At 58.5% G+C, this 16,212-nt stretch overlaps 1 protein-coding gene across 2 annotated transcripts in view; it reads right to left on the bottom strand.

The window, feature by feature from the left end:
• Window positions 1-10,419: 10,419 nt before the first annotated feature.
• Window positions 10,420-16,212, bottom strand: part of CYP46A1 (cytochrome P450 family 46 subfamily A member 1) — a 42,506-nt gene continuing 36,713 nt past the window's right edge. For both annotated transcript variants that reach the window (XM_003832850.5, XM_063596120.1), the window contains 4 exons: window positions 15,666-15,776; window positions 12,264-12,352; window positions 11,483-11,549; window positions 10,420-11,182 (listed from right to left, as the gene is read on the bottom strand). In XM_003832850.5, the coding sequence (XP_003832898.1) occupies window positions 11,012-11,182; window positions 11,483-11,549; window positions 12,264-12,352; window positions 15,666-15,776 (438 nt within the window). In that variant the 3' untranslated portion in view covers window positions 10,420-11,011. The remainder of the gene's footprint in view (window positions 11,183-11,482; window positions 11,550-12,263; window positions 12,353-15,665; window positions 15,777-16,212) is intronic.

The following is a 16,212-nucleotide window of genomic DNA, read 5'->3' as shown; positions in this document are numbered from 1 at the left end:
GGAATGCCTGTACACTCTTTCCTTGGGAACGGTTCCACCCAGCCAGCAAGGGACGTTTATGGACATTTAGGGAAGGAGAATAACAAGTGATGCCACCACTGAGTACATGCCCGGGACCAGCAGTTATGTGAAGTGTGGCCACCCCTGTCATCTCACTGCTCTCCAGAGCTGCTGCGACCATCATGTCCATGTCATAGAGAGGTTAAGGGACCCACCCAAGCCACCGGGTCAGTACGGGGCGTGAGCAGGATCTGGAGCCAGGCTGTCTGTCTCCAAGGCTGCAGGAAGGCCGTCCCTTGCCTTTGATTGTTTGGCCAAAAGCAGCCAGCACTTCGGGCATCTACTGTGTGCTGAGTGTGCCACGTGTTGGGGGTCGACAGGGGATGGAGACAGGATCCCCAGGGGCAGTCATGTGGTCCTGGCACAGTGTGGGTGCTCAGGAAAAACTGGTTGAAAGAATGCACTCCAGCAAGCTCTTAGTATGCTCTTGTTGTGTACCTGGCTCAGAGCCAATCCAGCCCCTCCCCTGGTCCCCACAAAGTGCAGGGCAGGACCAGCCAAGGGCTGGAGATCCCAGAGGCATCACCCCAGGGTTGGGCTTTGCTGGGCCCCCCAGGCCCTAGGTCTACCTAGTTCTGTATGCAGAGACCAGAGGGAATGAAATGGCTTAAAGAGAAGGGAGAGAAACTCAATCCGAGAGATCCAGGAGGGCTTCCTGGAAGAGCAGGCATTTGAGTTATCTTTAAGTGAAAATAAAGTTAGTTCTTTCTTTCTTTCTTTTTTGCCACAGGGTCACCCTGGGGTGCAGTGGTATGATCACAGCTCACGGCAGCCTCAGCCTCCTGGGCTCAGGTGATTCTCCTGCCTCAGTCTCCCTAGCTGAGACCACAGGCCTGTGCCGCCACACTTAGCTATTTTTTGTAGGGGGGGGTCTCACCATGTTGCTCTGGGTGGTCTCGAACTCCGAGCTCAAGCAATCCTTGTGCTTCGGCCGCCCAAAGTGCTGGGATTACAGGCATGAGCCACTGTGCTCAGCCCAGAAAGTTTTTTTTTTTTTTTAGATGGAGTCTTGCTGTTGCCCAGGCTGGAGTACAGTGGCGCCGTCTCGGCTCACTGCAACCTCCGCTTCCCAGGTTCAAGCAATTCTCCTGCCTCAGCCTCCTGAGTAGCTAGGATTACAGGCACCTGCCACCATGCCCAGCTAATTTTTGTACTTTTAGTAGAGACAAGGTTTCACCACGTTTGGCCAAGCTGATCTTGAACTCCTGACCTCAAGTGATCCCCAAGTGCCTCGGCCTCCCAAAGTGCTGGGATTACAGGCATGAGCCACCGCACACAGCCCAGAAAGTTTTTTGAAGGGAATAGAGGGTGTTCTAGGAAGAGAAGCCAGCAGGTGTGGAGGTGAGAAAGCCCGGCTGAAGAGTTAGTTACAGGGGTCTCTGGCAGGGCTGGAGGTGGCAGGGGTCGCTGGCAGGGCTGGAGGTGGCAGCAAGCCTGAGAAGAAGGATGATGCTTATGGCAGGGGAGGCCTCAGGGCTGGGGAAGTCAGAGGAGGCTTCCTGGAGGAGGGGGCAGATGCTGGTGCTGAGGATAAATGAGCCTCAGGAAAATGAGAGGCGGGTAGAGCAGCATGCTGGGGCATCCTGGCAGCTCTTCCATCTGCACTGAGGCCTTTCCTGGCTCAGGGACCCGGGGAGTGAAGGCAGGAGGACGAGGCCTCCACGTTTCCAAAGGAAGCCCTATCTGTGGGTGGGGTGGGGAAGAAGGCTGTGAAGTCACAGCCTCCACTCTTCACCCCTGCACTGGCCATTGGAGAGAAAGAACTCAATCTCTATGGTATAGGCATTGCCTGTGCTGTTCCCTTGGCCTAGGAATTCTCTGTCCTCCTCTTTCCGTGGGAAGCTGTGGCTGCCCCTAAAGGCAGCTCAGGGGCCCTGCTCCGTTTTCCCTTGCCCCACACTCCACTCTGCCAACTCCGACCTCACTGTGGTCAGTGCCTAGTCCTGGCTGTGTCCACCTCTTGGTTGGCTCTTGCTGCCCTGTCAGATAATGAACTCACTATCACCAATCATATTCAAGCAGGGCTGCGCAGCTGCTGGGCGGGGACACAGCGGAGGGAGCTCAAGCATCATGTAGGGTTAAATGGCTGTGGGGTCCCTCCCAGGTGACCAACTTGTCCCATTTCCCTGGGACTTCCCCTGTTTTAGCCCTGAATGTCCTCCATGGATCCTGGAAACTGACCCCCCACCAGCTTCAGACAAATCAGGACTGGTGGCCATCTTGGGTCCCTCCTAACTGAAGTTTTCTTTCCTCCTAACTGAAATTTTAATTTTAAGAGAAAAAAGAGAAAGACAAAGCCAGACCTCCCCTGGAACTGTCTCCTCCACCCCGAAAATTCCCCTCGTCCCTCCGCATCCCCTAGGTGTGATTCCAGGACAACTCTGGGGGCGGGGCGGAGGTGGAACCACGGTGCTCTGTGCCTTGGGCTGGGGTGAGGGCGCGGCAGGGAGAAAACCGGGTGCAGGTCAGCAAAGACAGAAGCCCAGTGTCTTCCCCTGCAAAGTGGGAGGAGCCCCGCCTGCCCGGCTGTGGGCTGAACTGAGGTAGCTCTGCGGCACTTGGCAGACTTCGGGTATGCACAGGTGGCATCTGTATCCCCGGGGAGGGGGTGTGACCAGGGAAGGACTGGCGTGAGTCCCTCGCTGGTCACCTCTGCTTTGCCTTGGCGCGGCAGCTGGTGTCAGGCACTGGAGGGAGTGGGAGGCATGGACTGGGGGCTGACCTGTCTCCTAGGTCCCACCCCGCTGTATGGGCTTCACACACTGTGGCCCCTCTCAGTACCTGCTGTCTGGCACACCCAGGCCCATGGGTCAATACCAGGCAGGGCCTGTGGCCACATCTCGGGTCTCAACTCCTGTCACCCTTGCTCTGGGCTCCCTGGGATGGGCTGGGCTGATGGAGGGGCACGCTGTGGGACAGAGGGGGCCAGTGCCGACCCCCCAGGAACCCCCATGAGACTGCCAGAGTCCAACCCGGGATTCTACAGGTGTGGGATGCATCTTGGTGCTGGACAAACTGGCACTGCAGAAAAGAGCCCCGCCACACCACCCGCCTCCCCGACAGAGGTCTCACCTTCACCCAAGTGGGCTGCGGGACCAGGGCTGGGAGGAGCCTGGTGTCAGGTGAACCCAGGTCAGATCCCAGCTCCAGCAGCCCTCCTGGGTGACGGGCACAAGCCTGGCCCCAGCCTTGGTTTCTTGCCTAGAAGGGGTGATGCCCACTGGGGCCGTGGTGAAGATTAAACCAGGGCAAGATGCCACGGAGGGGCATTCCAGCTCCCCACCCTGCAGCCATCTGTCCGGCTGTCCCTGTGTCTCACCCAAGCAGACCGCCCAGTGTCCACTGGCTGGAGCTGGTTCCCTGTGGCCGGCCACTTCCCCTTCCTGTGTCTGGCTCCAAGTCCCTTCCTGTTTTCTTTATCATGGGAACGTGTGTTGGGGATAAACAAACAGAGTCCCCTGCTCCCGAGGCCACTGCACATGTGCAAGAATGTGTGTAAGTGGATGTGTGTGGTGATGCCTGTGTGTCCACTGGGACACGTACACAGGTGCAGTGGGCACGTGTGGGAGAGTGTGTGCATGCAAGGATGTGTAAGTGAACGTGTGTGATGATGCACGTGTGTGCATGGGTACATGGCAGTGGACACGTGTAGGAGAGTGTGTGCATGCAAGGATGTGTAAGTGAACGTGTGTGATGATGCACGTGTGTGCATGGGTACATGGCAGTGGACACGTGTGGGAGAGTGTGCATGCAAGGATGTGTAAGTGAACATGTGTGATGATGCACGTGTGTGCATGGGTACATGGCAGTGGACACGTGTGGGAGAGTGTGTGCATGCAAGAATGTGTAAGTGAACATGTGTGATGATGCACGTGTGCATGGGTACATGGCAGTGGGCACGTGTGTGGGGGAGTGCGTGTGCATGTGGGAATGTGTGGGTGTGTGTGCCCATGGGAGCTTGTGATGTCCATGTGCGGGAGTGTGTCTGCGTGTCGGGTGTGTGTGTGCATGATACGCCTCCTGCAGCTCACCCTGAAGCTGCAACAGTTTGTGTGCCCGCTGGCCCCCGAGGGCTCACCTATGTGTGATTTGGCTGGTCTCAATAGCTACTCCATGGTCACCATGATGGGGCAGATGCTGCCGGGGCCTGAACAAGCCCTGGGGGCAGCCTCTCAGGGCCCACAGGCTTGTGGGTGGAGGGGCGCTGGTGAAGGAACTGAGGTCAGGAAGGAAGGGCAGGTGGTCAGGGAGGACCTCTGAGAGTCATCCACACAGAGACCTGGGAAGTGAGGAATGGGGGTGGGGATGGATAGGATAAGATGGGCCTAGTGGTAGGAAAGAGCTTGGGCACCCAGGAATGGTTCGAGATGGCCAGACAGTGGTGTGAAATCTGGTCGGGCAGGAGTTGGGGTCATTGGAAGGGCATGGGGCAAAGGGAGAGGCACACATATACTGATGCCTGTGGGGCCCAGCCCAGAGCCAGTGCCCTTCCTGGGTTCCCTGAGACACCACAGCATCATGCCGCTTCCCAGGGGAGGCTCTGCGTGACTGCTCGCCCATGGTGTGCCCAGGCCCCTCCCCGGCTGCCACCGCCTGAAGGAAGGCCGGCCCCTGGGTTCCCACACTGTTTGGCCAGCCAGCACCAGCACTGGCGGGAAAGTGTCCCTGGAGGGACAGAGGAGGGTCAGTGATCAAAGGTGGAGGGGCAGCCAAGCGTGGCGGGGGTCAGGGAAGAGGCCCCGCTTCCCACCCGTACCTCCCCCACCGCTGACACCTGCTGCCCCGCACTCACCCGGCCCTGGCTGGGCCTCAGGAGTGCAGCCTCTCCCTGCTGGAGACCCCTCAGACTTGGGTTCCCCCTGTACACAGAGCCAGGACAGGTGAGGAGCAGGGAGCCTTATGTGGGGCCTTGGTGGCCACGACTTGAAGGACAATGGATGTCCACACTGGATGGCCCCAAGCTCCTGGCTGTGTGGCCTTGGGCAGGTTAGCCCATCTCGCTGGACGTGGGGTGAGGACAGAATGCATGCCACACAGCAGGGGCCCAGCCCACGGCGACGCGTCTGATGTTTGTCCACTGCCTTGGGTTCAAAGAGACACCTCCTTGTAGTCCAGGTCAGGCCTGACACACCAGCTCCACACAGAGCATGAGACACACACAGATGTGGAGACTCATCCGCACAGCCTCACACATGGGGGGCCAGACAGATACCCGGAGACTAGGGAACAGGAACACGAAGAGGTACGGAGAGACACGCAGAGACACACACGTGCACGTGGGGCTCACATGCACGCACACACGTGCACCTGCTCCAGCAAAGCTCTGCGAGCTGGTTCCAAACACCCAGGGCCCCCTGTCCAGCCCAGGCACCCCTGACTGACCGCTGCCTGGGTGGCCTTGGGCAACCCTCCCAGCGTCCAGGCTCCCAGCCAGGAAAGAAGCCCGCGAGGGGCATACAGCTGCACCGGGTGTCCCTGGGCTGAGGGTGTGGGCAGCTCTTGGCTTCCTTGGGCTATCCCCTCACCTCTGGGGTGGCGGCCAAGGAGCCACCGTCATTTGGGAGGGGGCAGGGAGGTGATGGGGAGGCCTCCCAGGTTCAGGCTCCTGGGCTCAACAGCAGGGGCAAGGGCCCCAGAGAGCCCACCGCACCCTCTGCCCTCTGGCCCTGCGATGGGGCAGGCTGCCACCTCTCGGAGCCTCATCTGTAGCACAGGGGCCTGGAGGTACAGTAAAGCTGGCTCAGGGTTGGCCGTACAGCGCGCCCAACAGGTGAGGCTCATGGCCAGCACAGCGTGACTCGAATCATTGGGGATCCTCACCCAGTGTCTGCCACTGGCCGATGGGCTCTTGCCCTGGGCCCAGGGTGCTCCTGTGCGGGCTGCTGCTCATGCCGGTCTCTGCCTGGCCTCGCCCTGGGCCCACAGAGCCCCATCCAGGGCAGGCTCCAAACGGGATGCAGCTGGCAGGTGTCCTGCACAGGGACCTGCAGCCTTGCCCTTGGCACCCAGAATTAGCAGGCTGCCTCCCGCAGGGTGGGGGGGACCCCTCTGCCTGGCCACCCGGGGTCTGGTCCCCGCAGGGGGTGCCCAAGAAGTGAGCACCAGGTAGGTGACTATGGTTTTCTCTGGTGAGAAGGATTTACTGGGGAGAGGCTGCGTTCCAGAAGAAATGAGTGTTTTTAAAGCTCCAGGCCAAGGCAGGGCCTTGACTCTGTCCCTCCCCACCCCTGGCCCTGGATTCAGAGAAATGACCCTCCCTCCGACTGTGAGTCCCCTTCCGTCTGCCAGAAATACCCCCAGTGACTGCCGGGGAGGGTGCGGGTGGGGGTGGGGGTTATTTTTGGACATCCAGAGATGCCTGAGGCTGGAGCCTGGGGTGAGGCTGGAGCCCGGGGTGAGGTCCGGAGCCCAGGATGAGGTCTGGGCAGATGTGAATTTAGTCACTCCAACTGACTGGACCAGCATAAGGCGCTCGGTGCCCGCTCGGCCAGGACTGCCAGGAGGGGCCGGCTCAGGCTTCTGCCAAGTCCCATCCAGAACCTTCCCAGGTGGGCAGCTAATTGCTGGGACACAGGGCATGGTCCTCTGTCTACCCACATTGGCTGTCACTGAAGCCCAGCAGAGCCACCGCCTCCAGCCCCAGCACCCAGAGCACAGAGGAAGAAAACCTCCCACCTGGCCATAGCTGGGCCAAGGCTCTCACCCCACACTCGGCAGCCCAAGGTTCCTGAAGCCACCCCCAACCCAGCCTAGGCTCCTAGGCACCCTAGAGGGCTGGGCCAGCTTAGGGTCTCCCGCCGCAGGTCGCTAGGGCAGAGGGCAGGGAGGTTTCCAAAGGTTTTCAGAGTTCAGCAGCTCAGCCCTGGGGAAGCTAGTGCCTGGGGAAGGCGGGCCCCCAGGAATGTGCAGGCCGGAAGCCTCCTGCCGGGACGCGAGCGTAGATCAAACACGTCCAGGTTTACAGAGAAGGGGACAGGCTCAGAAAAGGCTACCACTGGCCGAGGTCACAAGAGAGGGAGTGGCAGGGCAGGGCGGGGCCCGCAGTCTCTGGGGCCGCTTAGTGAGGGCATCCCCCGGCCTCCCCGGAGGCGGCAGCAGCCTGCACCCCGCCCGAGCCCCCCGACCCCGCGCACTCCCCGCCAGAGCTGCGAGTTCCCGCCCGGCGCGCCTCCTGGCCGGCCTGCCAGCGCCCCAGACCCAGGCCCGGCTCCCGGCGAGGCCTGCGGACCCACCCGCCAAGCGACCGCTGCACCCGCCCGGGGGGCCGTCCCTGCGCCCCCAGCAGCTGCCAGACCTCACCGCGCCTCGGGAGACCCATCTGTGAAATGGGGGTAGCTATCCCACCCCTACGCCGTGGCCAGAGGTTGCCACTGCCGACCCCCGGCCTCCCCGCTGACCCCGCTTCCGGGAGCGGGGCTGGCGTCCCCTCGGCCCACCCACTCCGCGCCTCGGGACCCTCCGCGCCTGGGGACGGCGCCGCCCGCTCCGCCTGGGCGGGAGGGCGAGCCCGAGCTCTGCGCCAGCGCGCCACCGTGCGGCTCTTCCGGGGACTGCGCCGCCTTGCCTGCAGAAAAGCCCTCCCTTCCCTGCAGGTGACAATGACCAGACTCACAGTGCCAGAGCCCGACCCTCGTGTGGATACTAATTCCCCTCCAACCCTAGGAAGTGGGTCCTATTATTTGTCCTCCCTTACATATGGGGAAACTGAGGCCCAGGCAGGTGGGGGCAGGATTTGACCCCAGGTAGCCTTGCTGCATAGCCTTGGGTTTAATCCTATCCATCTTGCCTGGGTCCGGGGGGGTCAGCTTCACCTGGACTGGTGGCACCGGCCCATGCACATTGGGATCTACTGGGAGACTTAAAAAGAAAACAGTTGGGCTGGGCGCCGTGGCTCACGCCTGTAATCCCAACACTTTGGGAGGCCTAGGAGGGTGGATCATCTGAGGTCAGGAGTTCGAGACCAGCCTGGCCAACATGGTAAAACCCCGTCTCTACTAAAAAAATATATTAAATACAAAAATTAGCTGGGCGTCGTGGCACATGCCTGTAATCCCAGCTACTCCGGAGGCTGAGGAACCCAGGAGGCGGAGGTTGCAGTGAGCAGAGATTGTGCCACTGCACTCCAGCCTGGGCAACAAGAGTAAAACTACATCTCAAAAAAGAAAAACGAAAAAGAAGAGTTTCTGGGCCCCACCCCAGAGGCTGATTCACCTGGCCCAGGTGGCTCCCCCATGCAGCATGGACTGAGAGCCACCTGCCCCTCACAGAAAGCCCAGTCTATGGAAGAGGAAGTGGCTCAGAAAGGAAGGGCAGGATGGCCCCACCGGCAGTGACAGTGGGGCTGGGGGGTTCTGGCTCTGCACTTCCCAGCCATCTGGGATTCTTGGGGCGTGCAGAAGACAAGCCCAGGCCTGCAGGGATAGGGCATGCTGAGCCTGTGGAAGGCCACTGGATGCAAAGGGCCATGGGTTCAAGTGCTGACTCCACTATGGCCCAGCTGTGGCTCTGGCCTTGACTTCCCCATCTGTGAAATGGGGCATAGTTGGCTCCTGTTTCCTGGCAGGATTTGAAGAAATCATGGTGTGAAGGCTCAGGCTCAGCAACAGACAGATATTTGCCAAATCAGGGGATGGTCAAGCCGGGAACTTGAAGTCTCTGGAGGGAGCCGATCCCTCCAGGCCCCTCCAGACAATGCTGGGTTGCGTCGCTGCAGTACTGAGGCTTGGTAGCCTGTGGCCCTTTTAGATGGACTGTGAAGGAAGTGCTGTACTGTGGGGACTAGGCCCAGCCACAGCAGGAGGCAGAGGGCATGGCCTGTGGGAAGCTTAGGCAGGTGTGTGGGTACTGGTGAACCTCAGAGACTCAGAGAAGGGCTGCAGAGGGCGGGGGGGGGGGGGGGGGGGCACAGCAGAGCAGGTCGGGGAACAGTGCCCGGCTGGGGGCTTGGGAACAGGACGCTGGGAGACAGCGGCATTTGGGGTGGCTGTGGGAAGGGGCTGCTTGTGGCCAGGGATGAGTTTGACCAGGTGGCTGGAGGCTGAGCCCGGGCATACCATTCTCAAAGTGAGTGGTGAGTTTGGGGGCCCCTCAGACAGCGAGCTGGAAATGGAGAGGGTGGAGGGTGCAGCTTGATGAGGGGCTGGCCAGGTACCCACGTGGTCAGGCGAGGTGCTAGGGGAGCAGGAGGACCCTCGCTCTGCAAGAACGCTGCAGTTCTCGAGGCATCCCAGGGGCCCAACGCTCTGCCCAGAGGCTGGGGTGTGCATTCTCAGGGCCCACCTGGGCTGGGGAGAGGGGCAGGTTGGGAACCCAGACACTTGTCTCCTCCATTCTGAGAGCCACCCCAGGCCCCACCTGTACTGAGCATGTCACTTCCGCCCCTGAGTCTCAGTTTCCTTGTCTGCTTGATGGGACCATCCCTTGGAGCTGTCATTCAAGACTGCGGCAAGGACCGAAGGAGGCCAACAATGCACATCACAGGCCAGCACACATCTGTGCCTTCCCTGTTTGGGGAGGGGGTCTCCCCAGGGGGCACATGGCCCAGGCAGGGGAGAGGGCAGCTTTTTCTTTTCTTTTTTTTTTTTAGACGGAGTCTCACTGTCGCCCAGGCTGGAGTGCAGTGGTGCGATCTGGGCTCACTGCAACCTCTGCCTCCCCGGTTCAAGCGATTCTCCTGCTTCAGACTCCAAGTAACTGGAATTACAGGCACCCAACCATCATGCCCGGCTAATTTTTGTATTTTTAAGTAAGGACAGGGTTTCGCCATGTTGGCCAGGCTGGTCTTGAACTCCTGACCTCGGGTGATCCTCCTACCTTGGCCTCCCAAAGTGATGGAATTACAGGCGTGAGCCACCGCACCGGGCCATGAGGGCGCTTTTTCTCTCTGCACAAAGACAAGCTCCCAATGGCTGAAGGAGAAACTCAGGGCAGGACCTCTTCCTTGGATGAGCTCAGAGGACACGGCCCTGGAGAGGAAGGGACAGCTTCTCCCATCACCACCACGAGGGATGCAGTCTCACCTGCCCTGCCCCCCTGCCAGGTCAGGAGGGCAGCAGGTGCCCACAGGCACGGGGCTCAGCTCCACCAAGCTGCTCCCAAGAGAGGCCCAGGGGCCTCCCTGACCTCTCAAATCCAGCTCTCAGAGCCAGTCACCTACCCAGGCCCAACCTCACACAACACCCAGGGGCATGGCCGTGAATACAGCACAGGGAACAGGCTGGTAACCTGGGGCAGTCTCTCCCAAGGCAGCGTTGTCAGGGCATCTGCGGGGCATCTGCGGGCTGGTGGCTTCCAAAGCTGTGCCAGCCTCCGCATCTCCCCCTTTTCACAGATGAGCAAGCTGAGGCGAGAGCGCATGGCCTGGTTCCAGGTCATTCATGCAGTCAACACACATTTATTGAGCATCGACTCTGTGCCGGGCCCTGGGTGGGCACAGGGGGCTCAGAGACAAATCACACGCAGACCCTACCCTTGAGGCGCTGACAGCCTGGCAGGGCAATTGGTCACGTCAACGGACACTCACGATACAGTGTGGTCAGTGTGGTGTTAGAGGTAGCACAGGTGACCGAGGGAGCACAGAGGAGGGGCCCCTGCCGGCTGGGGGTGGCAAGGAGGGCTTCTTGGAGGAGGTGACCCCTGAAGAGGGCTTTAGGGAGTGAGCAAGAGTTAGGGTGTCTCGTCTGAGGAAGTGGCCTGTGCAAGGGCTCAGTGGTAGGGACAGTGGTGGTGGCTGGGAGTTGGGCAAGGGCCAGTCCAGGAAGGGCCATGGAGTCCGCAGGCGACAGGGAGCGCTGAGGGGTGTGAAGCAGGCGGTCGGCAGAGGGCCCGCTGGAAGCCAGTGCGAAGGGTGGCCCAGGGGACAGGGCAGGGGAGAAGGGTGGGTGGCCGTGGGCAGCAGAGGTGGGTGGGCACGGCCCTTGCCCGAGGAGTCTCGTCCTGCCTGGAGGCCCCCTCAGCAGGGGGGCGGTGGGGGTGCGGGCTGCCAGCCACGGGGCCGCAGGGTGCACAGCACGGGGTCCAGTGGCTTGAGTGTGGCCTGCTCCTGCAGCCCAAAGCGCTGCCCGGGCACCAGCCGGAACTCCAGCCTCTGCAGCAGTTTTGCCATGACCACCTTCACCTCCATCTGGGCCCAGCGGGCAAAATGAGGAAGGAATGAAGAAGCAAAGACAGAATGAGTGAGTGAATGAGCAGCAAATGTCACAGCCGGCTCTCCTCCTGGAGAGCCTGTGAGAGCCTGGGGAGCCTCCTGTTTTGCGCTCTCCTCCATGCAAAACACAGCCAGTCCTCTGGGTCTGGCTCCGCTGGGTCCCGAGCCCACAGCCCAGCAGCCCCAGAGCAGGGGTTCTGAGATGCTTCCCGGCTCAGGATGAGCCCCCACCCCTGCAGCTACTCCTGGGCAGAACCACAGCCCTGCCCCTCCTACCTGAGCAAACTGCTGCCCGATGCAGGAGCGGTGGCCCAGGGAGAAGGGGAAGTAGGTGAACCGTGGCCTGCAGGGAAAGAGAGGAATCACGAGGCCAGCAGCCCCAGGCATCCCCACAGGGACAACACAAGGAAGACAGTAGTTAACCCAGGTCTGGATGAACACAGACTTTGAGCCAGGGGCTGGGCACTTTGCATGCAAAGCATGAACCGCTGACTCTGCCGAGGGCTGGATCTGCATTCTCTCTTTTTCTCCTCCTTTTACCCTCCCGGAAGGAACTGCTGTTGTCCCCATTTCACAGATGGAGAAACTGAGGCTCAGAGGGGCAAAACAACTCACTCCAGGTTATAAATTTACATCCAGCTCTGGGCAGAGCCTGGATCTGAACACTCAGGCAGGCTGTGGAGTCCAGCTCTTCCCACCATGGCTTTGGTACCTTAACGCGTTGACCCCCACAGCAACTTGCAGATGCAGCCACGGATGGTCCCATTTCTCAGACAGGAACCTCAAGGCTTGGGGAGGTGAAGTCACCCAGCTTCCCAGTATTTGGTGCTGCTTATGAGCATGGACTTTAGAACCAGACTGAGCTGGGGCCAGACCCCTGCTCTGCCACTTGGGCAAGTTACTTAACCTCTCTGAGCTGTGATTTCCTCCACAACCACCTCACAGGGATCTGGAAGGCTATGTGGGCTGAGTGGGTGCCTCTGGCTCAGATCAGAGGCCGCTGTGTCTGTCCTTCTCCCGCCAGCCCCACTCATGGGCAGCTCCAGGAGGGACTTACTTGGGTGCTCCAGGGCCGAAGCGATCGGGGTTGAAAGTCAGCGGGTCCTCAAAGTATGTGTCCATCCGCCCCATGACATAGGTGCTGAACTGCGGGCAAAGGGTCCGCTCATCTCTGGTTCCCAGGTTGTTCCCCTGGCACCTCTTGAGCCACTGAGGCCACCCAACAGGGCTACTCAGAGCAGAGTGGGTCCCACTCTCCTCCCCCCACGTCTTCACCCCCCATCTAGGTTGGTGTCCATTGCACTGGCCCCCTAGAAAATCCCTTAAGAGGAAGAGCGGGGACAGTTGACTATGCCAGCTGGGCGTACTGCGTCATCCTGTGCTGGGCTCAGCCCTGTAGGGGAGCCGTCATTGTCCCCATTTTACAGATGAGGAAACTGAGACCCAGAGAGAGGCTCAGTGACTCACCTGAAGTCACCAGGCGAATAAATGGCCAAACCGGGATTCAAACTCAGATCTGACTCTGTGAGGCCAACTTCCTCTAGATCCCGAGAACTGTTATATTCAGTTTCTCTTCAACTCAAGGCTACTTCAGCAGGGGTGGGAGTGGAGGAGCTGCAGACCCCACCAGCCTTCCGCGTGCACGTGTAGTGCCTCCTGAGTGGGGGTGACGCTCACTCCGTGTCCTTGGCCTCCAAACACTGGGACAAAATCTCCTCCTAAGCCTATTCCACCCCTGGCTCTCTGTGCTGGGGGTCAGTGCAGCAGAGGGTGCAGGGAGCCCTGGAGCTGAGCTCCAGCAAGTGTGTGGGAGCATCAGGCGTGGGGGCTGGGTTTAGGGCACCTACGATGTGCCGGGGATTGTTGCCAGACACATGATGTACGTCATCCTACTGATACTCACCACTCCCCCCACCTAACAAAGAGGAAGCCGAAGGCCTGATGGAGATGACCCAGTCAGCCAGGAGCAGAGGTGGGGTTGGAGCCCAGTCTGCCCACTCAAAGCCCACAGGGTGGCACCCCCAGGCTGAGAGTGAGCCACAGGGCTTCCCCTGCCGGCTGTAAGGGGATCTAAGGAGATGGCTGTTAAGGCACAGTGGTATCGGTACAGGAGTATTAAAAAAGAAAGCTCGGCAAAACAGATGACAGAGTGGCCACAGATGAGGCTTGGATGGATGCTGGAGGAGGCAGGGCAGAACCCTGGGAGGAGAGGGGCTGCGAGCAGGGACTGGGGCTCCTCCTTCCTCATAGGTAAAAATAAAAAGGATCCTGTCATGGGCTGAATTTTGCCCCCCACAAATTCATATGTCGGAGTCCTAACCCCCAGTACCTCAGAATGCGGCTGTGTTTGGAGACAAGGTCTTTAACGAGGTAATTAACTTAAAATGAGGTACTTAGGATGGGCCCTAATCCAACCTGGTTGGTGTCCTTATAAGAGGAGATTAGGACACAGACACACAGAAGGAAGACCATGTGGAGACACAGGGAGAAGGCGGCTGTCTGCACACCAAGGAGTGAGCCCTCAGAAGAAACCAACCTCCAACACCTTGATCTCAGACTTCCAGCCTCCAGGACTGGGAGAAAATAAATTTCTGTTGTTTAAGCCAAAGTCTGTGGCACTTTGTTACAACAGCCCTGGCAAGTCAATACAGAAAGGTCCCTACCTTGAAACCACACACAAAATCAATTCCAGGTAGTTACAAGCTCAACTTTGAAAAGAAAAATGTAAAACTGAGGACAATGTAAGTGAATGTCCTGAACTCAGGATAGAGAAGGATTTCTTAAACAAGGCAAAGCAAAAGAAGTAATTGTTAAAAATATTAAGACATGCAGATCATCAAAAACACATTAATGAAGACAAGCCACAAAGATGACAAACATACCAGACAAAAGATTAACACATGAGTTTTTAAAAGAAAGCTCTAGGGCTGGGCGCGCTGGCTCACGCCTGTAATCCCAGCAATTTGGGAGGCCGAGGCAGGTGGATCACTTGAGGTCAGGAGTTTGAGAATAGCCTGGCCAACCTGGTGAAACCCCATCTCTACTAAAAATACAAAAATTAGCCAGGCGTGGGGGTGTGTGCCTGTAGTCCCAGCTACTCGGGAGGCCGAGGCACGAGAATCGCTTGAACCCGGGAGGCAGAGGTTGCAGTGAGCCAAGATGGCGCCACTGCACTCTAGCCCGGGGGACAGAGCAAGACTCTATCTAAAAACAAAATAATGAAAATAATAGTAAATAAATGTATGCCGTAAAAAATAATAAAATAAAATAACGCTCTACATAGCAATACAAAAAAACATACTACCCAAAAAGGGAAACTGAGCCCACATCTCAGAGACAGAGAAAGCAGGGTCAGATGCTCACTCTTACTAGTTAGTAATCAGGAAAGCATAAATCAAGACCACAGTGAAATACTTTTTTAAAAACACATATTTGGATGGCAGCAGATACAAAATTGGACCATGCTAAGTGTTGGAGATGAGGAAGAACAGCAGGTGCTCTCTCTCACCACTACTGGGCGTCCAAGTTGGTGCAGCCACTTTGGAAAACAATGTGGCGTTAGTTTGTAAAGCTGAACAGTCACGGGTCCTACAACCCAGCCCTCTCACTTCTGGGTAAATGTCCGAGGAGCTGAGTTGCACACTGTTCCTGGACAGGCGGACAGAAATGGCATCGTTGCTGTGGTGCTCGAGATAGGGACAAACTGGACACCTCTCAAATGCCTGTCACCTGAGAACTGATCAGCGATGGTGGTTGTCCTACGGCCTTGTGGAGAAACCTACACAAATCTTACCAACTTTATACTGAGTCAAAAAACAAGTCCTACAACATATTACTGCGTGAATGCACACAGGCGCGCGCACGCACACACACACACACACGGGAACGGCAAACACACAATTCAGATTAGTGATTCCTTGTCAGGGGAGCAGGGAGTGACTACATCCTAGTTTCCTGGTTTGGGGGTGGGTTTAGGGGCTATCATACATGAGTAAATGCCTGGATGAATGGATAAATGAACAAGTAAGCAAACAAAGAGACACAAAGTAAAGGAGGTCTGGGGAGAAAGCCGAGAGAGAAAGGGCTGTAAAATGTGAGGAGAGAAGGAACCAGGACAAGTTTGGGTCAACTGTGAAACTGGGCACTTTCCATATCTGCTCTTCACCAGCTGTGTGACCCCAGGAAAGTGACCTAACCTCTCTGAACCTCAGTGTCCTCAGCTGTAAATGGGGCACCTCCCTTCCAGAATGACCCCCTGTAATCTTCTGCTGGACAGTGTGACGAGGGGAAAAAGCCCTCACAGGGCTATGGTGAGACTCCATGAGAAAGAACAGGGCAGCCAGTGAGGCCCATTGCAATGATGGGAACAGGGCCACAGGCTCCCCTGGTGAGTCCCAAATTCACCACCATTGGGGCAAGCAGCCCAGCCCACCCCAGGACCCCCAGGGTCTCCACCCACCAAGAGCGGGGTGTTGCCGGGGACTCTGACCCCATCAATCAAGGTCTCCTCTTCCAGCAGGCGAAAGGTGCCCCATGCTGGTGGGTACAGCCTCAGCGACTCTTTGAGGACCTGGAGAAGCCACAAGGGGAGATAACAAGGAAAGTCGGGAGAGGCCACAGATCATGCCGGCCGGCGGCATGCCTGGGACCCCTGTCTTTCCCACCCACAGGCTGAGTGCATACCCTCGCCCTGGCCTGGGTCCCAGGCCCCTGGGACATCAGCCTCACCGTCACGTGACAGATGGAGAAACTGAGGTCCAGAAGGAGAAGGGAGTGTGCAAGGCCACAATGGCAGAGCTGGGACCAGGAATCAGGGGTCCCACCATTCCAGAGAGCCACAGCAGAAGCTGCAAGCCCTCCTGCTGTGCGGCGGCAGCATGGGGAGGCTCTGCTGAGCCTGACTCCACCAGGGGAAGCTTAAGGATCCGGAACCCCAGCCTAGCCGGGAAGCACAAATACGGCACCATTTACTAAAGGGCCAGTTTCCAACCTAAGTTGAATACTGG

Source organism: Pan paniscus, chromosome 15, assembly GCF_029289425.2.
Source record: "Pan paniscus chromosome 15, NHGRI_mPanPan1-v2.0_pri, whole genome shotgun sequence".
NCBI lineage: Eukaryota > Metazoa > Chordata > Mammalia > Primates > Hominidae > Pan > Pan paniscus.
The sequence above is the reverse complement of the archived record's forward strand: the minus strand, read 5'-3'. Positions and strand labels throughout refer to the sequence as shown.